Source organism: Bolinopsis microptera, chromosome 12, assembly GCF_026151205.1.
Source record: "Bolinopsis microptera isolate Bmic1 chromosome 12, MBARI_Bmic_1.0, whole genome shotgun sequence".
In the NCBI taxonomy this organism is placed as follows: domain Eukaryota; kingdom Metazoa; phylum Ctenophora; class Tentaculata; order Lobata; family Bolinopsidae; genus Bolinopsis; species Bolinopsis microptera.
Window position 1 is genome coordinate 8564971 of NC_087083.1, and position 25203 is coordinate 8590173.

At 37.4% G+C, this 25203-nt stretch overlaps 2 protein-coding genes across 3 annotated transcripts in view; both read left to right on the forward strand.

The window, feature by feature from the left end:
• On the forward strand, positions 1-15560 carry LOC134823829 (actin-related protein 10-like). Of its 2 annotated transcripts, none has more exons than XM_063835408.1 (11): positions 1-91; positions 5959-6028; positions 6761-6843; positions 7234-7342; positions 8118-8235; positions 12137-12271; positions 12506-12686; positions 13174-13304; positions 13578-13727; positions 13930-13998; positions 14253-15560. In XM_063835408.1, the coding sequence occupies exons 1-11, from the start codon at positions 18-20 to the stop codon at positions 14417-14419; spliced, it is 1287 nt and encodes a 428-aa protein (XP_063691478.1). In that variant the 5' UTR covers positions 1-17; the 3' UTR covers positions 14420-15560. The 2 variants fall into 2 exon arrangements, with proteins under 2 accessions (XP_063691478.1, XP_063691479.1); XM_063835409.1 differs by having other exon boundaries at positions 12167-12271; positions 14253-14899.
• Positions 15557-25203, forward strand: part of LOC134823872 (SCO-spondin-like) — a 23585-nt gene continuing 13938 nt past the window's right edge. The window contains exons 1-13 of the mRNA XM_063835469.1: positions 15557-15745; positions 16469-16585; positions 20662-20841; positions 21070-21233; positions 21424-21544; positions 21752-21931; positions 22147-22310; positions 22749-22869; positions 23080-23259; positions 23479-23642; positions 23827-23947; positions 24155-24334; positions 24552-24721. Of these exons, the coding sequence (XP_063691539.1) occupies positions 15613-15745; positions 16469-16585; positions 20662-20841; positions 21070-21233; positions 21424-21544; positions 21752-21931; positions 22147-22310; positions 22749-22869; positions 23080-23259; positions 23479-23642; positions 23827-23947; positions 24155-24334; positions 24552-24721 (1995 nt within the window). The 5' untranslated portion in view covers positions 15557-15612. The remainder of the gene's footprint in view (positions 15746-16468; positions 16586-20661; positions 20842-21069; positions 21234-21423; positions 21545-21751; positions 21932-22146; positions 22311-22748; positions 22870-23079; positions 23260-23478; positions 23643-23826; positions 23948-24154; positions 24335-24551; positions 24722-25203) is intronic.

Here is a 25203-nt window from a genome sequence, read left to right on the forward strand (position 1 = left end):
CTAATTTTACAGTCACCATGCCACTCTATGAACTGGGACTGGGATCGGAGAAGATTCATGTAGTTATTGATATTGGTAGCTACCACACCAAGTAAGTTGCTATTTTGCTTTTATTTACTATTAATTATTATTTACATCATACTGAACTACATCATACTGAACTGTTCAAGGGACGAAATGTTTATAAGTGTGTGTGTTGAAATTGTAGAAAGCGAGGGGCTACATCTTAAGCGAAAGATTAATCTTTCGAAAAGATAAGGGTTTATTATAGCATCTAATTTTGCTAATTTTGCTACTACTATGATAAAGAATGAAATACCAAGTATATTGAAGTGTAGTAAAGTGTTATTGGACTTTGCTTATTTGAAAACAAACACCTTTAAATTAAATATTGTTTTACTAACAGGGGAATGAGTTTTTCTATTTGAGCTGTTTAGTTCAAAGAAAAGCAGATATATGGACTGCTTTAAAACTTTTATTTTGGAAAAAGTTTGTTTCAGTAACCATTGAGAACCAGTGGCCTTTTGTAACTGCATCTTTAACCTCAGTTTCACTTTGAAACGTCAAGTGACAGGTAAAGTCAAATATTCTGTTCTATGAACATTTATTCTAGTATTTAGGTAGGTATTTAAAATTATTAGTCTTTTGGAAATTGAAGTTTTGATCTTTACTATTTATTGTTAATAAAATGCTCATTGTAGCCAGTTATTTTAAGATTTTCATCATCATCATACTATTAAGTAAATAGATAATTAAAAGTTTTAAGTAATATAGTAATACTTTCAACACTACTATATAACAAATAATTTGAGGTATCGAATTATTACAAAACAGTTGTTTAGTTTTTTTAAGAACTGACAATTTGTCACTTGTCCCTTCGGTCCTTGATCTTTCTAGCAGGGTTTTTGACATGGAAAAGATGAAGTTGGACATGAAAAAGATGGAGGAACAATTGGAAAAGATAAACCGCAATACACTTTTGTTTAAAGGTAAGAAAGATGATAATGACAATAAGATTAAGGTAACTATTCAATCAGCGATATTTGATGACCTTACGTCTGCAAATAAAAAAATGGAGATGTTTGTTGTTATCCAGGATTTGTACACTTTCTCCAAAAATGCTCTCCAACTAACACAAAAAGTTTTAGGAACAAAACAAGCCACAACTCCTATTAAACAGGAATCACCAGATTTCAAGGAAATTATAAAGACACAGCTCAAAGAGGTACTAGCAGAAGTACTGCCCACAATACTACCAGATTTATTGAATACAGTGGTAGCAACACTACCCAAAGAAAAGAAAGAAAAAGAAGAAACTATGCTTGCAGAAAAACACACACTCACAGTTGAGAAAAAGACCACAGACTCTGAAGACGCAGAACCTATCACAATTGATGATGAAAAGGAAATGAAAGGTTCCCTTAAAATAAACCCAGTGAAGAATTTAAGAGTGTCCGGAAATACTGCGACTTTCAAGTTCAGTACCAAGGATCAACTTAACAAAGCTGAGACGGTATTTAAAAGTCAAGATAAATACAAGGTATCGACAAAGTCCGAACCAGGGAAGAAATTGGACCCCAAACTATCTATTCGAAATATTCCCTCTGACATCACAAACAAGGATACACTGCTAGAGAAACTGTTGGAAAAGAATGAAGTACTGAAGTCCTCTTCTGAAAAAGACGATGCGGTTAAAGTGGTTTTCTTCGATGATAAAGAGAAAACGGCTGTCATCCGTGTCACTGCAGCAGTACGTGAGTCAATCAGACAAAACAGAGACTATGTACACATTGACCTTAGGGAACACCCAATTCATGTCATCCAATGTTATCATTGCCAGGAATTTGGTCACATGGCTAACTCCCTGTACTGTAAAGCCAAAGATAAAGACCCAACATGTTTCTTCTGTGCAGGAAACCACAAGTCAAAAGACTGTAGAAGCAAGAGTGAAAATATTGTCACAAAGATAAAGTGCTCTAACTGCGCCAAAAGTAGTAAACACTCGGAGAAGAACTCAGCAAAGACCCATAAAGCCTCTGACAACCTATGTCCCTCGTATGTAAGAGAACGGATTGGAATCATGAATAGGACAGCAGGATGTGAGAGTTCAAAAAACTGGTACGTACAGAAGACAAAGGAGACCAAACTACGCCTAGGAAGAGTTTAAGGATTGGAACGTTCAATGTAAGATCCCTAGTGAACAAAACAGTCGGAGTCTTAGAGCATCTTCAAGAAGTTGACTGTGACATCTGTTTTGTACAAGAAACTTTCTTTCGTGATGGAAACACAGCTAAGATAATGGAGATCAAAGACCTTGGTTGGAATATACTCTCGGACCCACGAAAACATAGAGGAGGAGGAGGTATAGCTATGCTATTTCGTGATGTCCTCCAGTTAAAATGTAATAGTAAGGTCACGAAGTACAAATCCTTCCAAGTGATGGAATCACTGCTACAATCTCAACAAGATATTGTGAGACTTGTGAACTTGTATCGGCCTCCTTATACCAAGAAGGCTCGGTACACGGAGTGTGCCTTTCTAGAAGAATTTGAAGACTACCTTAAAGACCTCACAGTCAAACCTGGTTTTCCTATTATCGCTGGAGATTTCAACTTTCACATGGAAAAGACTGAAGAACACTACCCAAAGAAGCTCTACCAACTCCTGGAGGAGTATGACCTTTATCAACATGTTCCTCTTGAGCCAACCCATGACCAAGGTGGAACCCTAGATCTTGTAGTTACTAATAGATCCTTCAAGGAAAAACTGACTTCATTTGAAATCCGTCCCTCAAGAACCAAATCTGACCATTTCCTTGTCCTCTTCGATGCAGACATCAAGACAAAGACCAAAGAAGACGTTAAATTTATGAACTACAGAAACTTTAATTTAATTGATACAGAACAGTTTAAAGAAGATATTGTAATTTCAAAACTGACAAACTTCCCCAAAGATATGTCTCCGAATGATGCTGTCGTCCTTTACAACACCGTACTCACTCAGTTAATGGATAAACATTGTCCCTACATAAAAAAGAAGATTACCAAGAAGCCAATGCCCTGGTTAGATCTAGAACTTCGTATTCTCAGGCGAAAAAGAAGAACTGCGGAACGTGCCTGGAGAAAAGATAAAGTAGATTATATAGACAGTGAAAGATCTGAGTACTTGAGATCTGATTATGTTAAGCTAAGAGATGAGTTTTCCCGAGTAGAGTTTGTTAAAAGATGTGCTCACCACAAAACCTCTCTTAGGTCCTCTTCAGGGGATACTAAAGCATTGTACAAAAAAGTCAACAGACTTTTAGGAAATGACACCCAAAACCTTCCAAACTACAAGGATCCTGTTAAACTATCAGAAGATTTTAAAGATTTTTTCGCTGAAAAGGTTGCTACCATCAGACGAGCCATTGAGAAGGAAGGAAAAGATTCTGTTAAAGACAAAGACAAAGACAAAGACAAAGACATAGACAAAGACAAAGACAAAGACAAAGACAAAGACAAAGACAAAGACAAAGACAAAAACAAAGACAAAGACAAAGAAAAAGACAAAGACAAAGACAAAGATATAAACAAAGACAAAGACAAAGACAAAGATATAAACAAAGACAAAGACAAAGACAAAGACAAAGACAAAGACAACGACAACGACAACGACAAAGACAAAGACAAAGACAAAGACAAAGATCCTGTTCTTGATAAAGACTTCATCTTTGATAATTTCTCTGAGATAACAGCTGATGAACTCAAAGACCTGGTATCGAAGATGTCTAACAAGTTCTGCTGCTTGGATCCGATCCCAGCATTTCTCTTAAAAAACTGTGTCGCTGAACTGACACCTATTTTGCTCCACGTCTTGAACTCATCCTTAAAGACTGGAATCTTTCCCTCAGATATGAAGAAAGCAGTCATCAAGCCGACTTTGAAGAAGGAAAATGCTGATGTTGATATTCTCAGTAACTATCGACCAGTCTCTAACCTCTCTGCCTTCTCCAAGATCCTAGAGAGAACTGTACTTAACCAGCTCAACGTCCATCTCACGACACATAGCCTCTACTCGGACGTCCAATCTGGATACCGCCCTAACCACAGCTGTGAAACATTACTTGTAAGAATGTGTGATGATCTTAACAAAGAAATTGAAGCTGGGAATGTTGTTATTGTTGTACTTCTCGACTTAAGTGCAGCGTTTGATACCATTGACCACACAGTCTTATTGGAAAAGCTTATGAAAGACTATGGAATTACTGGAAGTGCACTGCAATGGATAAAGTCCTACCTTGAGAAGAGACACTTCTGTGTGAAGATTGAAGATACTCTTTCTACTTTCTTGGAGCTTTTGTTTGGAGTTCCCCAGGGATCACTCTTGGGGCCTATTCTTTTCATCCTCTATATCAAAGCTCTCCAAAAAATTGCTGCCAAATATGGTCTTGATATACAGCTATATGCAGATGATTCCCAACTGTACATCTCGTTTCAACCAAACCGTGTGGTACAGTTCACTGATGTCCAAGACAGGACAAACAAATGTCTTGCAGAGATCAAAACATGGATGGTGAACAATTACATGAAACTGAATGAAACAAAGACAGAACTACTGGTGTTAGGAAAGAGCCATGTTCTAAAAAAGTGTGAACTCAGTGTCAGACTACAATTCGGAAGCACTGAAATTCTACCTACGGAGTGCAAAGGAGACAGCTGGAAGAGTCTAGGTGTCAAATTTGATGAAACTTTAAACATGGAAAGACAAATAAATAATGTGAAAAGGAAATGTAGCTGGACAATGATGAACTTAAGAACTATTGGTCGTTACCTGGATGAAGGCATTAAATTGATGTTGGTGAAACAACTGGTTATATCTAAATTAGATTACTGTAATTCTCTGTACATGAATCTACCCAAGACCAGATTAAACAAACTTAGATCCACCCTTAATGGGGCAGTTCGTTTCATCTATAACATAGAAGACAGAACCACGGACTTGGTTCCCTTCTATAAGAAGGCCCACATACTCCCTATAGACCAACGAATCTTCTTTAAGGTTTGTCTTTTAACCCACAAATCAGTTCACGGTACTGCACCTGATTACCTAAAAGCATTACTAGATGTGGCTGTAGTGGATACAGAACTTTCAAACACCATGACCAGGTCGAAAAGATCTGGTGACCATCTCATGTTAAAGGTACCAAAGAATAAAAGGTCAAAAGTTGATGACAGACGTTTCTCAAGCCATGCACCGATTGCATGGAACTCTCTTCCAATGATGTTGAGATGTATTACTGATACCAACTGCTTCAAGCGAATGTTAAAGAACCATTTATATAATCAGTTTTGATGTTTTTTCTTCCCATTTGTCTTCACTTTGCAAGACACATTGGCTTTTATTTTTTACTGCACTCCATTTTTATGTCTTGATCTCTACCTTTCTAGGATCTGTCTCTCTTTTTTGTTGATCATGTCACTGTATTATCATTTACAATACCTACACGTACTGTATGGTTTCTGCTTCTTTTTAGTTTAGTGTGGTGTTTACAATAAAAGATATTTTAATTTTGTCTTAAGCCTTTTTGAGTTATACTTTGTTCATTTTACACATTTGCTCACATTACTCACAGTCAGCCGCTCTGACATGGTTAACCTCTTCCTTGTGTTGTTGGTTAATCATATGAGCGGGATATAAATACCTCATTTCATTTCATTTCATTTCATTTCAAATCATACTGTGACTGTATACAGCATGTTATAATAAGTTATATTATAATAAGGAACCATATATTGCTCTACTGTTTCATCTAATAATGGTTCTTCAAATTATAATTGTGTCTTTTATTTGAATTTATAATTTTTACCCTTTATTTTTTTAAGGAAAGATGGTTGACATTGAAAGCTTGAATTTCTTACGCCATTTAACCGTTGAATATTTCTAAAATTAAGTTCAGTGATTGTTATATTTATCTATCAGGATAGGGTTTGCGGGAGAAGCAAGTCCTCGACACATCATACCAAGTTACAATGTCAAGAGTAACAACGAGGTGACTATTTAGTAGAGCCCACTCCAAGTTGGATTGTCATCCCCCCCCCCCTACCACAAAGATTCCCATTTAATCCCCAATCGGATATAAGGCTCCTTACAGTCACCATAAATCAGGGGTCAGTCATTTACTGACCCCTGATTTAACAAGATCGTGTTAATTTGACAGGAATCAGTTTCTAAACTGGGTGTGTGTGTGTGTGTGTGTGTGTACATTGTAAATACATGCGATTGTATACTGTACACTGTAAAGTGTGTCAGTGTTCATGTTGTGAATTATTTATACAGCTACTACTTCTCCTAGGTTAAACAAGGCTAATTTAGTAAAATGAGTATTATCAAAACAGTTTTAATTGTTCATCATGAACAATGTTCATGTGATCCAATACCTTGCTATCTATAATGTATAATGTATACATTCTATACATTTTACACATTCTTACTCATATCACACCAATGCCAAAATAATACATTCCCACTAGTACCAGTTAACAGCTTACCACATTCTTGTACAAAATACAAATTCCAGAATCTTTATAGTCAGTGATTACCACTTAAAAGTTCGGAAACATTCTACCATTACCCTAATTACTAGTTAAAACTTTACTGGTAAATGTATCATCATGTGCTATTAACTCTTTTGAATTTCTTCTTCCAAGCATGGTTACATTCTAACATTCCATACAAAATATCTTGCGTTTTTCTCTTCAGTACTAACACATGATTAACCCAGGTGGTGAATATTTGTGACCCTAAGCTTACGAAAGAAGAGCTTTCTGACGAGTTGATCACTTTTGTACATGCTATATACTTCAGGTACATGCTATATACTTCAGGTACATGCTATATACTTCAGGTACATGCTATATACTTCAGGTACATGCTATATACTTCTGGTTGGATTATTAAGGACTATTAGTCCTCGTTTGAATATTTCGCGTCCTCCATAAAGTCAGAATACACACGGTCATACAACCGACAGATAACATTTTGTCTCAGATAGAAAGAAATCGCTAACTTTTGTATAACTGTTTACGGACAGCGTGACTGAAATACAGTTCTCTGATTGGTTGGTTTGTGTCACGTGACTGAAGTACAGTTCTCTGATTGGTTGGTTTGTGTCACGTGACTGAAATACAGTTCTCTGATTGGTTGGTTTGTGTCAGGTGACTAAAATACAGTTCCCTGATTGGTTGCATCTCTTAGATATCTGCTGACGAACCCTAAAGACAGAAAAATAGTAGTTTGTGAGAACTTCTTACAAAGAGAACTCTTCAGAGAAACTCTTGCTGACGTCTTGTTTAAACAGTTCTCGGTGAGTTTGCTTAGAACCTTAAACTTCCATTTATTCAAGTTATAAAATTCACATGAAAGTGATATTTAATTACTATTTACTAATTTACTTAGATAATTGTAAAATAAAAAATACAAGATGAATGTTTCTAGATGTCATCAGAACCTATAAAATGAACAACTTATATCAATAATATATGATAGTCAATAAATACACTACATTTATTGTAATATAGTAAAAGAATAAAGTATGCTAACGAGCAGGAACATAATAATACACTCCAGCACGGTAATGCAGGGACCCACACGGCTTGACAATGATAACCTGTAAACCAGTGGCTTAACGTTGCCTCTTGCCCCCCCCCCCCCCCCCCCTGCCGAAAATGCGACCCCCGTTGGTGTCCCCTCCCCTTTTGGCGCCCCTCCCTACAATTTGACAAATTAGGTGATTTTAGAGGATACACCGGTAAAATCTCTAAAAAAGTGTGTTTCCAGAGCAAAAGGCGCAGTTTTACTAGTACCTCAGTTAAGTTTTTCAAAATTATCCCACATTCAAACAACAATTTTGAGCCCCCCCCCCCCCCCCCCCCCTAAGATGGCGCCCCCTCCCCTAAGATGGCGCCCCCCCCCCCCCCTTCCACACAGCGGGGTCAGCGGGACCCCGTTACGTCACTGCTGTAAACCCTTTATTAACTGTGTGTAACCTTACATTAAATACCAGTGTATATATTCTGCTGTTATAAAATCAAATGGTAATGACACAAACATCACACGTCGTCAAAAGTATATCTATCCAGGTGGTTGGTATAATGATGACTCCCGCACTTCCTCTTGCCCTGATACCCATTGGTACCCCAACTGGACTGATTGTCAATGTTGGTTACCATGACACTTCTGTTATTTGTGTTTATGAAGGTTTGTTCAGTTTCGACTCTATTCTCTGAAATGCTATGTTTCACGATTCACAAATGTTAAAATATAACGTTCTATGATTATGTTATAACAAATGTTATGACACGTGATTATGTTATAACAAATGTTATGACACGTGATTATGTTATAACAAATGCTGATTTGCTTTCCAGTTTATGAATCGCGGCAGCATTATTGGAGATTCATATCGTATTTCAATACCGAAGTCTTGCAATTCTACTGATTACTCACGAAAGGCTGGTGATAGCAGCAGTAGCTTTACTCGTGTAAAATACCTTGCTCCCTTTTAGTTCTGTAAAAGCTCTCACCACATTTAGTTGTTTGGTGCATTAATTTCAGTTTCCAGGTAGCAGGAGGTAATTAATTTATACAGTTTCCGGTACATGTTATTATGGAGGGCGCCAAAATTTTGACATTTTTATTGAATCATTCGCGCCGCGCGCACAATTAAGCGCGCGCGTGAGTCTCTGATCTCGACTCGATCGGCCCTGCAATGCAGTTAATTTGTAATTAAATTGGTTTCTCAAATTTGTGAATACAAAACAGGCAGTAGGCTCTACGTTAAATTTCTTATGAAGATTGCATGTTTCCCAGGCTCAGTTGGCAAAGTGGTGGACTGTCCCCACTGTCACCCTGACCCCGTTACAATGTGAATGATTTTGATTTGAAACTTTTACAAATAGTACATTATACAATACAGCAAAGAGAATTAAAAATATACGACATTATTATCATGAGGCATTTGTAGGGTAAAAGTTGTAGTCCATATTGTATAAATACTAAAAGCATGGTTAAGTGGTACAAGTTCTGGGGGTATACGTATTACAAGTAATAGTTCTACTCCCAGACTCACTAACACCACCTCCATCTAAACACACAAAATGTATCTAAAACACGCAAATTTAGAATTATCAAAATAAATACATAATGTATCCATGACCTGACCCATAATGCGCCAAAAATTGCGCGCGTATCATCACACAGCGCTTAGAAGCAAGATTACAGTCGGATATAAAGTTCGCGTAATCCAGTTAAGTATATTAACTGAGGACTGCACCAGGGTCAAATCATGGTGACAGAACGTAAATGTTATTTAATATTATTTAATAGATTTATTTTTATATTATAGTTGTTATATTCAGTATCGTGACCGATCTATCAGTGGCGGGGGCCCACATATAAATATCATTTGCACTCATTAACTTAGTCAGGGTCTGTCAATTTGTCCCAAAAGTGTTTTGCCAGGTTTGCCTTAAAAGTTCCGGCATCACTTATCTCTTTAAGGTCAGTTGGTAGGTCATTCCAGACACTGTGTGTTCTGAAGAAGAAGCTTCTCTTAAAGGAGTGAGCTTTTGCTTCCACAGTACACTTCAGGGAAAGGTGGTCGTGTCTGTTCTGTCGCCTCTGGTTGATATCAGGCATTTGAGATGTATCAACTTCATTATATCTCGAGGGTTGCCTTATGTTTGAACGCAACCTACCCTGTTCACTGGTTGTTATCGGGGTTAAATAAGGTGGGAGCTTCAGAACAGATTGACCATTGTATATCTGATGGAATAATAGTAAGTCTGTGTATTCAAACTTCAGCTCCATTGGCAACATGTCTAGCTCTCTTAATCGAGCCAAGTATTCTAAGTCATTATAGTGATGATCCTGTTCGCCAAGGATCCACTTAACTGCTCTGCGCTGAATGTTTTCAACTTTGTTATTCAAGACAACACTTGTTGGTCTCCAGACAACACTGCAATTTTCGAAAAGGCTCCTAACCAGCGCTAGATAGAATGCCCGTTTTTGTTTACGGTCGTTGATAAACCGTAGAGTTCTTTTCATTAGACCTAGACGAGAACTAGCTTTCGTACAAAGGTTGACTATGTTCTCCTCCCACTTAAGGTCTGTTCTAACAAAGACCCCAAGGTCTTTTTCACTCTGGACGAAGTCTAGTGCCGTTCCATCTAGGGTGTAGACAAAGAGCTGAAAGGGGAAAAACTCAAAATTCCTTTTTCGCTCAATTTGCTTGATATAGAGAGTACCTTACATTTATTGGGGTGAAACTTCATTTTGTTTCTTACTGCCCAGCAATGCAGGGCATCTATATCTGCTTGTAGGATCTCATGGTCCCTCCAGCCCACAATTTTACGCCATATTTTGGTGTCATCAGCGTACAGGGCAATTTTTGTACCTTCACTTACGCATTCTGACATGTCATTAATAAAGAGTACAAAAAACAGAGGTCCTAAAATGGAGCCTTGGGGAACTCCTGATTGGACATTCTTTTGTTCTGATTGGGATCCCCCAATAATAACACACTGTTTGCGGTCTTTGAGATAGTTCATAATAAACTTCAACAGTGTACCATCAATTTCAAATTCCGATTTTAATTTCTTTAGGATGACATCATGGTTAACTGAGTCAAAGGCCTTGGCAAAGTCAAAGTATACCACATCAGTTCTGATATTATCGTTAATAGACAGTGAAAGACAGTCTATATACCCGACCATTTGTGTAGTACAAGACCTCTGAGGAAGAAAACCATGCTGGTTGTCATGTATTTTATGCTGGCATTTTGCCAACAGTTCATCTCTCACTATTTTTTCAAAAATTTTCATTGTAAGGCTTGTGAGAGAGATTGGCCGATAATTTTCAACTAAAGTTTTGGGGCCTTTCTTATGCACAGGTACTACGTTAGCAAATTTCCATTCAGATGGTATCTGACCTATATTATAAGAGATTTTAAAAAGGCTCGAGAGTGGGTATGCAATACTATCTCTACAGTTCTTTAAAATTTTGCCATGGATACCATCTGGACCAGCAGCTTTATTAACATTGACATCTTTTAGAATTTTTCGGATTCTGCTGGTACTGAACTCAATGTCGTTTACTGAGTCATTACTATAATCAATATCAACATCATAATTACTCGCTTCGGAAAACTGTGCAGCAAAATATTCATTGAACATTTCAGCTTGGTCTAAGTGATTGTTTCTAAATCTGCCGTTATAGTTTACTGTTCCTGGTATGCGAGTAGATTTTGATGTCGATTTGACATGTTTCCAGAATTTCTTTGATATAAGAGCTGGATCATCATCATCATTCAGATTTGATATCATTTTTTGGTCGACCAAATTTTGAAAATCTTTTCTACATTGTGAGAACTTTTCATAGTCCTCAGCTAGGCATGATCTTTTAGATTTGACTCGTAGTTTTTCTTTTTTGAGACACAGCTGATAAGTGTCAGAGTCAAACCAGGGTGGCTGATCCTTATCTGATATCGTAATAGTTGGGATTCGGTTCTGTATGTGATGGAACAGGATTTTCTTAAAACGGAACCATCCTGTTTCTGCATCACAGTTAAGGTGATCATCCCATCTAACTGATTTCAGATCATTGTTCAGGCCGATCCAGTCTGCTTTTTTGTAATTTAAGATTTTTCGTTTGGTGACCTTCTTTCTAAACTTCATTTTAGCACTAAAAGTTATTCCAAAGTGATCTGAGGAGCATATCTCATTTTTCCCCAGGACCGCCAAATTTTCAACAACACTTATCATATTACAGAAGAGAAGATCGAGGACCTTCCCTTTATCATGAGTGGGTTGGTTTATCATTTGTGTTAAGCCTAGGTCATTAAACAGATCTATAAAACGGCCACCAAGAAGTGTGTATTACCATGTTTACCAATACTATATACATGGTATATACTATACATGGTAATGTCAACAATTTCATACAAATGCCACTGAAAAGAATCTAGTAAACTGTTATCGTAGTATTAACTGAAATACAATCGCCATCAATTGTACCAGATGTAATACAGTTCTGAGTTCTCTGATCGGTTGGTTTGTGTCACGTGACTGAAATAAAGTCTGATAGCACGTCTCATCCTCAGGAATGATAATATTACAGAGCTACCTTACAGTTGAATTGGGAACACATGCCCATCTCATGGCAATACAAAGGATGATATCAGAGTCAGGGACTGTACAAGTAGGAAATGAGAGCAAAAAAGCGTCCGAACTTTACGGTTTGTGAAAATTACGATTTATTAACCTTTTTTTAAATCTTTCTTTTTTTTTCTTCTTTTTATTAATTTCTTGTAAGGTGTCTTCGATAGTTCCCCACTCATTCACGAACTCGTGACTTATGAAGTTACACTTCCAGTGTTTGAATGTTAACCAGATTTAACTTTTCATCTGGTCAAATATACAATCATAGCAGCGAAAACTCAATTAATTAGTTAATTAATAACCTCTTGAAGGAGAGTTCGAGTTGTCCGTGCTGGAAGATATACGAGCTAGAACATGTTTCTGCGGGGAACGACCAGTGGAACTAAAGGACCCCTCCTTTGTGCAGAGCGGTGTAATTACAGAACACAGAGCTTCTGATATGAGATATCCCATGTCTGACGGGCATCATCTTGTGGTTTCAGGCAAAATCAGGTCAGTGGTTTTATTTTCTGGGGGAGAGTGAGAGAGGGTTTCACTTGTACTTCCTTTGGGAAGAGTGAAGAGGGGGTTTTACTTGTACTTCCTTTGGGAAGAGTGAGGGGGGTTTTACTTGTACTTCCTTTGGGAAGAGTGAGGGGGGTTACTTGTACTTCCTTTGGGAAGAGTGAGAGGGGGTTTTACTTGTACTTCCTTTGGGAAGAGTGAGAGGGGGTTTACTTGTACTTCCTTTGGGAATAGTGAGGGGGGGGGTTTACTTGTACTTCCTTTGGGAAGAGTGAGGGGGGTTTACTTGTACTTCCTTTGGGAAGAGTGAGGGGGGGGGGGGGTTTTACTTGTAGTTTTCTAAATAGATATTAATTAATTACTCATTAAATATAATTCGTCGTGCATTAGATAGTACCGTATGGTATTAACTGTTAAGTTAAACGTTACCACGGTAACAATAGTAACCATTAAGTAACCATGGTAAATTGTTCAGGGAGAGGTCTATAGAAGTTCTGTACGATGGTGACGGAGAGGATAACTCCATAGCAACCTTAGTTTTAGACAGTTTACTAAAGTGTCCCATTGATTGTAGAGTAGATCTTGCCAGCAGAATACTCATTATTGGTGAGTCTTAGTCAGATGTCTAGGTATTCGGTGATGTGATCCATTGATATTCACCCTACAATATTTACACAATACCCGACACTATGTATGTATATTCGCCCTACTATATAATATATTATTATATACGCATTGAAATCCAATGTCTTTGACAGTAATCAAATTGGTAATGTGTTTGTAAATACATTTTATTAACAACTTATGATTAGTTTAATTAAGTTAATTTTATTAACAACTGATTACGTAATTAGTTTAATTAAGTACCTGCATTATCAGGTGGAGGGTCGATGTTAGCTGGGTTTGATCACAGACTAAAACAAGAGATGGCCGCACTTCTAGATCATTCCCGCTTTTCTAAACTCACTCCGGGCAAACTAAAGTTCTACAAACCAAACTACTTCCGAAATACCATGTCGTGGACTGGAGGTGAGCTTGTTTTGACGTCATATCTCGTGTTGTGACGTCATATCTCGTGTTGTGAAGTCATATTTCATGTTTTGACGTCATATATCTCGTGTTGTGACGTCATATAGCTCTACATACTACTAGTTTAGAATTACACGGCACATGTATTATTACAATTATTGTTTTAAAACCCAGATGACTGACACACTTCACAACTTTTCAGGTGCCATAATGGGATCAGTGGAACATTTGCACGAAAGATATATTTCCAGAGATTTCTACAACGCAAAAGGTTAGTCGTTTAAATCATTACAGCAGTAAAGTATAATAGACATACTCGATTAATTTAGTTTTCATATAAACCTACCAAGACGCGCGCAGAGTTTGACTCGTCGACGGTCAATATTTTACGAGTATCACCCGTTAAACTCAGACCAAAGAGGACGCTAGAATTCACATAACAAAATAAAAGCGTCCTGGTCAGTAGTCATCACATAGTATCACACAGTATCTCCTGGTCAGTAGTCATCACACAGTATCTCCCAGGATCCGCCACTTTACCAAACTGGTCAAGCTTGGCTCCTCAGCTCAAAGACTCTTACCAAAGCTCCGGGACCCCCACTAGACGATCTTCTACTCCCCTCAGAGATTTCATGTCTAGTCCTTTATCTAGCTCTACTCTCCCACCTATCTCCAACTTGGCACTGTCTTGATAAAGTTGGTGTGATCTATATTCTATCTGGACTCAAACCATTGACAATAATGTGATTTGATTTATAAGATTCTGGAGATTTTTGAAGAGTTTGAAGATTCTGACCTGTTTTTAGTGGACGTTTTTGGGAATTTTGTTTTAAATTTACAATTCTGAATTCGCACGTTTAGGTTTTAGGAAAAGTCACCCCATTTTTTCTGCATTCTCGTTGACTACTTTACCAAAAGGTGGAAGTTTGACGTGTATCCAAAAATATTTGAGTTTAGAATATTATTTTGTTAATTTTGACTGTTAATTATGTAATGTTTATAACTCTATTATGATAACAATTGATTTTAGTTTAACCTATTCGAGAGACTATCAAAACAAGATATTGGTTAAATATAGAAAGTATAAATAAAAGTTGAATGACACCACTATTAGTTAAGAGTTGACTTATGGTCTGCACTATAATAATACTGATATAAAATGTATTACATTATTAATATGTAATCTGTGATGAAAACAATTGTCAACATTCGGTGGTTTATTTTAAGTAGTTTCCTCTATCACCTATATAAACTATAGCACTCTTTCCTCATAAATGACACTATTTAATCATTGAATTCTCCATGAAATAGACGAACACTGAACAGCGAACACCCACCACTTATAATAGTAGTCAATCTCTTAAATTAAGTCTCTACCAAATTAGCCTCCACTAAATTCCTCTTTAATTGTACTCCAGTTGTATCGGTGCAGACTTGGAAAACTTCCAAACTTAACTACTTCGGTGCTCCAATTGTTTAGATCTGTATAACACTACTACTTGGCTATTTGCCAGCTCAGTAACAAAGCTCAGTAACAACTATCTCTAAGTTTGTAAAGATGTGGAATATTTGATGATGATGAGGCGTCAAAACATGAGCTCATGAGGCCCTACCAGTAGATTAAGTTAAACTCCCTGATATATAAATATACAGTCAACCAGTGATAGTTAAGAACAAATTGAAATATTTACCAACCTTTTTGTTAATTTAAGTAAGCTCCGGAGACAATAGCAGAAGAGATAAAAGGATAATTAGTTATGTTATTGCCGCCCTCATGCGGAGTATGATCCACCCAGTAAGACAACGTCTTCAGCTCACTTATCATTAATCTCTCTATCGGTGTTTTGATAGTTTCGTACCACCTAGCAACTAGTGAAAAATCACAATGGCTACGGTTTTCGTCAAGTTGACTTTTTTGTTGATTGTTTTTGAGCTGACTGCTGCAAATGACTGCAATCTTTCCAAAAACAAAATGAAAAAGATGGTAAAGAAGTACAAAAAGAAATGTCTCAATCTTGGTAAGACTCCCCCAGCTATAACTACGTTTTTATAAGTAAAACTAGAGCACACTGCATGTACACATTTCAGTTGCGAGCCAGAGTAGTATAACAGGAGGGGGCATTTTGGCACGTGATTATACATATAATTATAAACATTACAAAAATCCGAAATTTTCGCAGAAAAAATGCGAACGGGGCCGGCGGGGAAGCCGTAGAAAGTGATCCCATTATGACAAATGTTGTTACTTATTTAACATTTTTAAACTACTTCTTTAATTTAGTCGTATATAGAAATTGAAATTTACTGAAATTAAAAAGTAGACATATCCAGGATAATATGTTTGTAGTGGAATGCGTTTGGGAAAATATTTGATTGAACTTTGAGTTGAACAAACTGTTCACGGACGAACTTAATATTTGGACGGTCATAAGTATGATTGTTAACTAGTAGTAGTACTAATATAATAGGGTTCGTTCACATATTACATAACCAGCCGAGGGGAAGGGGGGTTTCCAAATGCTTACGGTTGATTACGGGGCCGGGGGTTTGATAATTGATTACATAATCAAAATTTTCTTTTTACCCTCTAGAAGTAATAGTAAGTAGTTTAGAAGGTGCTTGGCTGGATATCATAACAATTATATATTAGATTATTAGGTTGTAGGTAGTTCCCTCCAAGTCCACCAGCCTATCGAACAATTTTATTTTAAATAATACACTCAATTCAACACTGTACTCAGGATTTACCTCAAACCTTGGGTGTGCTTCCTCGTCTGCATTGAAATTGAAAAAGAAAGGAAAAAAGAAATGTTCTGCTATGGAAAGAAAACTGAAAAGCTGTAACTACGAATGCAAAGGTGAGTACTAAACACTAAACTTTGCAATATCCCTTAGTGCTTAGAGTTAGATTAATGGTGATCGATCACCATTAATCTAACTCTAAGCATCATGAAAATTCATGAGAACGATGTACCTCGATTTTAAATGTCGATTTGACCCGATAATTGCGACTTAACTGCATAACTGTAGTTTCGGCTGATCCACAAAGTTCACCTAATTGTATACTGTGTAGTTGCTCTAACCAGAGCCCTCTCGCTTGCAGTAGCGCGCGACCGCCGAAGCAAATCATGCAGTACGCGCAGACACGTCTGACGTCACACATGGCTATACTAATTAACGGATATTACTCGTCTAAATTTATTCGGTGTAGTATAGCGCGCGCCGTTTCTTCTCGAAATGTGGCCCGATGGCAAGTGCTACGAAGTAGCACGCGCCGGGCCAGATCATTGACAATGGTCAAGCAGTAATTAGTATTTTAAACTAATAAAAAATCCATTACAAATTTACAATTTAATTATTTTGACGGATGTTACTTACAGTTACTCGTCTAAAGCTAAATTTCTTCGAAGTACTATTGATTGACGATGTCATGAACCCACCGAGATCGTTGCTCTGCGAAGCATTACCTGGGGACCAAGGACCTCAGGCTATCATGTTCGGTGGAATGACAGTAGGTAGTGCGCCATCGACAGTGAGCCGCGCGTGCCGACTGTAGGATGGTTTTTTAGCGCTAATTTCGGCCAGCACAATTTTCTTCAAACAAATAAATATTGAGTATCCTTCCCGACCTCCAATTGCAACAAAAATTGGTAAGCTTACTCATAGACTTACAAGGAAAGTGTCCGAAAAATTTAAAGCATATCCAACCAACAGACATTATGTTACAGCTAAAAGCAGCGTATTTTGCCCCATTTTGATCACTATATCAACTTTGATATCCACCAAATTTTTCGGACAGTTGTAAAAGCCCTATTGGAAGGTCGTCGCCAATTTTCAGAATGATCTCATTTAAGGAACTGAAGATAAATCCCAATAATACGACAAAAATGGTCAAATTTGGACGAATTTGGTCAAATTACGTGACTTTTACAGCTACTTTTGCTCCAAAAGCCGCGCACCATCAAATATGGCACTTAGGCGAAATTCACTGATCTTTCCAAAAAGGTATGACAAATTTGGTATTGTGAAAATTCTCACAGTCTCTAGAAAACACTGGTACAAAAATTTTTTAAATCCGAGCAAGTTTATTTTTATCGTGCACCTCCTAATGACAGGCTGAGCGCGGCCCAGTAATGCTTGAAGCAGAGCAACAATCGACGATCGTTATAAGAATGATCGTTTCAAGAATGAGGGAAGCAAGAATGCTAGTTCGCACGGTAAAGTCCTCGATCCACGAAGTACTAGACTACTACTAGTTACTACTAACCTTGTAGCGCGATGCGTTACTGGCTAGATCGGCGAGATGCGCTACTGTGCCGCGCCGAGCTGCCATGAATTGACATCGTCAATTAACCCCTAACCGTAGGACACTTTAATTAAAATTACAGGGATTCTTCGGCGGCGCGCGAAAAGTGGCATGCAACGTATGTCAAGGATTTGTAGCGCGATGCGTTACTGTGCCGCGCCGCGCACTCAATAAGGCTTCTCACAGCGAGATCGGCGAGATGCGCTACTGTGCCGCGCCGAGCTGCCATGAATTGACATCGTCAATTAAGTCAAGGATTAGTTAGACTTAGGGATATTAATTATTATTATTGTATGGAGCTATTTAGACGCAATTAATAACCCTAGGCCTAAAAGTAAAATGTAAAAATAAAATAATCCAGCGGTATAAATTCTTTTAGAATCTTACGATCACGAGAACTTGAAATTATAAAGTTTAACACGACCATTGTAAAATGTAATTGTTATACTTATATAATGGACTAGCCCGGCGTGCCGCCAACGTGCGCTACTTTAAGCACTACATCGTAGCACTGTACTTGCCTCATGTCTCGGGCCATAAAATTTCGAGAACTAGAAAGCAGCGCGTGCTACTTAGTAAAGGCTCTTACGGGCAAAAAGGCGTGTTTTCTGCTACGAGTTTAGAGACCTAACCGCTAATTGGACACAATAGTATGATGTCTAAGGATCGATAATCGCTCCTACTAAATCGCTCGCCCAAATTTTAAGAAAATTCTTGTGAAAAGGCCCTTTGGGCATGAAAGTGATCGGAATCGGTGTATTTTTGTAGGTTCACAACCTACCAGGACGCGCGCCGAGTTGGACTCGTCGACGGTCCAATATATGGAACAGATATTTTACGAGTATCACCCGTTAAGTGTATTTTTGGACGCTGATTCCGAATCACCCCCCATGACGTAGGGTTAAAATGCTTCCCTGGAGAGTTATGGGCAAAAAACCGATTTGGTCACGTGACAGGCTAGTAAAATACTAATTCGATTGTTTAGGGCTCGGGTTAGGGTTAGGGTTGTGGTAAGGGTTATGGTTAGCTTCGGGGTTATGGTTAGGGTTAGGGTTGGGATATCCGGATAAGGGTTTATGTAAAACCGTTTTGTACGGCTGCAAAACCATAAAAACCAAAGTCACGTGAAATTTTTGGGCGAGCGAATTAGTAAAAGCCATCGATAATATGTTAAGAAGTATAGATTTGGCCTTATTAGTCACGTGCTATACCAATGCGCGTTTTAAACTTTGACAGTCTATTACTCTAAGGCAAATAGAGTAATTATATTCATATTTTGTCAGCAATAAGATCCCATCATTTTCTATTTAGTAGAGGCTCTTACGGGCATTGTCTGCTCGATACGCTAGGGACCCCAGATACACCTTACTAGACGCATTTTTGACCGTCGAATCGATTAAAAGTAGTTTCAAGATGATTGGACTGATTTTTCTCGGTTAAAATCGCAAAAAAAACCGATTTTTGGGCCAAAAATAGGCCAAAAAACCATGTTTTTTGATATTTTGAGCAAGTTAATTTTGTTGGCATGTCGGCAAAACTTGCATGGAGATAGCTAAAAGACAGCCGCACAAGATGGTATAAAAATAAAACAAATTCCTCTATTTTTTCTGGGGTAAAAATCCAAAAAAGTGGTAAAAATTTTGACTTTTTTGCTTGACGTTTGAATAATTTTTTGCAGTTGTATTAAATCAACTCAAAAATAGTCACATCGTGTTTGCCTAAATTTTTCCTTTCTGGGAAGTACCCACTTCATATACTTTATCGAAGTTTGAATATTGTCACTCCGCAAGCGTTTTTGCCAAATTTTCGACGCGCACTACGCACAAAAGCATTTAGTTGTTATCAATTGGCACCCGCGCGTTCATCATAAATTTCTAACAGCTATAACTCAGCGAGATTATGTCCGTTCTAGCTCATATTTTCACACCAAATTATAGGGGTCGTTCACATATTTATATTAACGATTACGCGACGCGACGTAATCAGCCGAGGGAGGGGGGTTTCCAAATGATGACGCTTATAGTGTAATTTTGACACAATAGCTTTGTGTAAAAATTATAACGGAGGGGGGGGGGGGGGGGGGGTAAAACTAAAAATGTTCCAAAAAATGATTACGTAATATTATGTGAACGACCCTTTATGGGAAATTGTAAATTTTGTACAGCATGAATATTTATATGATGCATAAGATTAAACAGGAAATAAATTAAACAGGAATTAAACATGAAAGTAAGTAAACCCCGATTTGCTGCACTTCTATTTGGGCTTTAAACCGCAACTCAAACCCCAAATTACTATACCGCACGGTCATACTCATTTACTTTCTCCAAATACGCGGCTCAAGTCAGTCAACATACATATACTCAACAGTCAACATACATGTACAAATACAATTACGTGAAGACATTATGATTATGTGAACTGTGAAAAACAGATCGCCAATTTACCGCAAACCCCGAATCCAGAATCACAAATAGTCCTGTTCTTTGCCCCATACTCCACGGTTAATTGGAGTTTTACAATTACTATATAATAAGTATAACAATGTTCATCTGATCAGTTTTTAAGTTACGTGAAATATAACAGAAATTCATATAACATTAACAACTCTTCCTTTCTAAAATCAAGGATTGAAAGTAGACGGAGGCTGGGGAGATTATGGAGATTGGTCGACATGTTCAGTGGAATGTGGAGGAGGAACACAAACAAGAACTAGGAACTGCGACAGTCCCCTTCCAGCCAATGGGGGAGTGGAATGTGAGGGAGATACTGAAGAAACACAAAGTTGTAACGAGCAAGCTTGTGCAGGTTAAACCTTTTACAGTTTAAATTAATTTGTAATTGTAGTTTTTACAGTTAATTATGTTAACTATTTAGCACTAAAGAAACAGGCCATGTGAGCTCCTGCTCGAATTATCAGACACTGCCAACATAAGAACAGTTTTGCTCTTACATAAAATCGTTGAAAAAGTCCACGATTCATATTATGATATAATTTTTATCGATAATCCCTTAGATTAAAACTATTTCATCTAGGGTCCGGTACAGCTGAAGCATGCGAACATAGCGGAATACCTATATCAATCAACTGTGGCGAGGAGATGATAAATATCAAGCATGCGGCCTATGGTGTATACTCCAATGACAACACTTGTGGACTCTCTTATGGTGGAGACTGTATCTCAGAAACTTCACTTCAGGTCTGAGCTAGTTTACAATAGATATATTGTTCCATCTTACTTATTGTGTACTATTATACGTTTATGTTCATTGTAATGGTGTTGGAAAAACTGTGTCAATAATAATCTTTAACCACAAAATTGCTATTCATCAAGTTGAGTCAACATTGTTGACACTGACAGTAGATCTCAAACAATTTCCCCTCTTCAGGCGATGAAGGAACGATGTGATGGAAAGAATTCCTGTGCAGTAGAAGCACTAAACAGTATATTTGGAGATCCTTGTGGTGGAATTTACAAATACTTAACTGCTACCTGGGAGTGCCATTCAGGTTAAATTTTATGTTATTTATTTAATGTTAAGTGATGATTAATTTAACTGCCATATTAAACTATTTGCAATATCATCCTGGTAGCCATGAAAATAAAGAATATACAGCCATTTCGTCGAAATGTTTTCACATATTATTATGAGCTTAATGAGACACGGTCAGAAAACTAAGTCTGATTTTAATTCACTAATCCTTTCTTAAATCCAGGATTGAAAGTAGACGGTGGTTGGGGAGATTATGGAGATTGGTCGACATGTTCAGTGGAATGTGGAGGAGGAACACAAACAAGAACTAGGAACTGCGATAGTCCCCTTCCAGCAAATGGGGGAGCGGAATGTGAGGGAGACATTGAAGAAATACAGAGTTGTAACGAGCAAGCTTGTGCAGGTTAAACCTTTTACAGTTAATTGTAGTTTTTACAGTTAATTACGTTAACTTTTTAGCACTAAAGAAACAGGCCATGAGAGTTCTGGCTCAAATTATCAGACACTGTCAACATAAAAACAGTTTTGCTCTTATATAAAATCGTTGAAAAAGTCCACGATTCATTTTATGATATAATTTTTATCGATAATCCCTTAGATTAAAACTATTTCATTTAGGGTCCGGTACAGCTGAAGCATGCGAACATAGCGGAATACCTATATCAATCGACTGTGGCGAGGAGATGATAAATATCAAGCATGCGGCCTATGGTGTTTACTCCAATGAGAATACTTGTGGACGTTCTTATGGTGGAGACTGTATCTCAGAAACTTCACTTCAGGTCTCAACTTGTTAACAATAGATATATTATGTTCAAACTTATTTAATAGTACTATGTTTACAGTATGCACTGAAGGGATATCCTAGGAAGTTTCTTGAACTTTTAACAGGTACCCCTCCTCATTTAATCCTCAATTAAGTTTCCTATCATTCGGCTGAGTCGACCGAGGAGATTGCATAGATCCAATGGATCCTTAGCTACTCCCTAGACTAAGTGACACTGGGATTCGAACCCTGAACCTTCTGCGCAGAAGGCGGATGCTCTAACCACTAGGCCACCTAGCGATTTATTGTATTTATTGTATTACGTTTATGTTCATTGTAATGGTGTTGGAAAAACTATGTAAATTATAATCCTTGACCACAAAATTGCTATTCATCAAGTTTAGTCAACATTGTTGACATTGACAGTAGATCTCAAACAATTTCCCCTCTTCAGGCGATGAAGGAGCGATGTGATGGAAAGAATTCCTGTGCAGTAGAAGCACTAAACAGTATATTTGGAGATCCTTGTGGTGGAATTTACAAATACTTAACTGCTACCTGGGAGTGCCATTCAGGTTAAATTTTATATTATTTATAAAATGTTAAGTGACGATTAATTTAACTGCCATATTACACTATTCGCAATATCATCTTGGTAACTGAAAATAAAGAATACAGCCATGTCGTCGAAATATTTTCACAAATTATTATAAATTAGGAGCTTAATGAGACACGGTCAGAAAACTAAGTCTGATTTTAATTCACTAATCCTTTCTTAAATCCAGGATTGAAAGTAGACGGTGGTTGGGGAGATTATGGAGATTGGTCGACATGTTCAGTGGAATGTGGAGGAGGAACACAAACAAGAACTAGGAACTGCGATAGTCCCCTTCCAGCAAATGGGGGAGCGGAATGTGAGGGAGACATTGAAGAAATACAGAGTTGTAACGAGCAAGCTTGTGCAGGTTAAACCTTTTACAGTTTAATTAATTGTAGTTTCTACAGTTAATTATGTTAACTATTTAGCACTGAAGAAACAGGCCATGTGAGCTCCTGATAGAATTATCAGACACTGCCATCATAAGAACAGTTTTGCTCTTATGAATCGTTCAAAATGTCCACGATTTATTTTATATGATATAATTTTTATCAATAATCCCTTAGATTGAAACTATTTCATCTAGGGTCCGGTACAGCTGAAGCATGCGAACATAGCGGAATACCTATATCAATCAACTGTGGCGAGGAGATGATAAATATCAAGCATGCGGCCTATGGTGTTTACTCCAATGAGAACACTTGTGGACGTTCTTATGGTGGAGACTGCATCTCAGAAACTTCACTTCAGGTCTGAACTTGTTAACAGTATAGATATATGTTCGAAATTATTTATTGTATTACGTGTATGTTCATTGTAATGGTGTTGGAAAAACTGAGTCAATAATAATCTTTAACCGCAAAATTGCATTTCATCATGTTGAGTCAACATTGTTGACACTGACAGTAGATCTTAAACAATTTCCCCTCTTCAGGCGATGAAGGAACGATGTGATGGAAAGAATTCCTGTGCAGTAGAAGCACTAAACAGTATATTTGGAGATCCTTGTGGTGGAATTTACAAATACTTAACTGCTACCTGGGAGTGCCATTCAGGTTAAATTTTATTAAATTTATTTATAAAATGTTAAGTGACGATTAATTTAACTGCCATATTAAACTATTTGCAATATCATCCTGGTACCTGAAAATAAAGAATACAGCCATGTCGTCGAAATGTTTTCACATATTATTATGAGCTTAATGAGACACGGTCAGAAAACTAGGTTTGATTTTAATTCACTAATCCTTTCTAAAATCCAGGATTGAAAGTAGACGGTGGCTGGGGAGATTATGGAGATTGGTCGACATGCTCAGTGGAATGTGGAGGAGGAACACAAACAAGAACTAGGAACTGCGATAGTCCCCTTCCAGCAAATGGGGGAGCGGAATGTGAGGGAGACATTGAAGAAATACAGAGTTGTAACGAGCAAGCTTGTGCAGGTTAAACCTTTTACAGTTTAATTAATTGTAGTTTCTACAGTTAATTATGTTAACTATTTAGCACTAAAGAAACAGGCCATGTGAGCTCCTGCTCGAATTATCAGACACTGCCACCATAAAAACAGTTTTGCTCTAATAAATCGTTCAAAATGTCCACGATTCATTTTATGATATAATTTTTATCGACAGTCCCTTAGATTAAAACTATTTCATCTAGGGTCCGGTACCCGTACAGCTGAAGCATGCGAACATAGCGGAATACCTATATCAATCAACTGTGGCGATGAGATGATAAATATCAAGCATGCAGCCTATGGTGTTTACTCCAATGAGAACACTTGTGGACTTTCTTATGGTGGAGACTGCATCTCAGAAACTTCACTTCAGGTCTGAACTAGTTTACAATACCTTAGTGCAAGAAATATAGGCGGCAAGAATATAAGGCGCTAGAAATTAAGGCGGCAAGAAATTAAGGCGATATTTTTTTCGGAAAAAATACGATTTTTGATCGCAAATTTGGTTATAGTTTTGGTCGAAATAGTGTCAATTTTATTCTTTTATCAGTCTATAAAGCATAGAAATCTGTTTAAAAATACGATATATTGGACATTGGTCACATAAAAACTAAATGGTGCATGCACATTATATTTATAGTGATTGCTGTTCTGTCGTCTAAGTTTATAATTTTAAATTAGGTAGACATCCACTACATCAGCAAACTGCAAGTCAATTGGTATATTCATTGCATTTGACAAAATGATAGTGCACATTCTGTACGCGGCAAGGAATTTTTATGTATGTATACTACATATCATCATTAAAATTAAAAATTATTTCTTTTTAAAATTAAAACTCGATTTAAAGCTTAA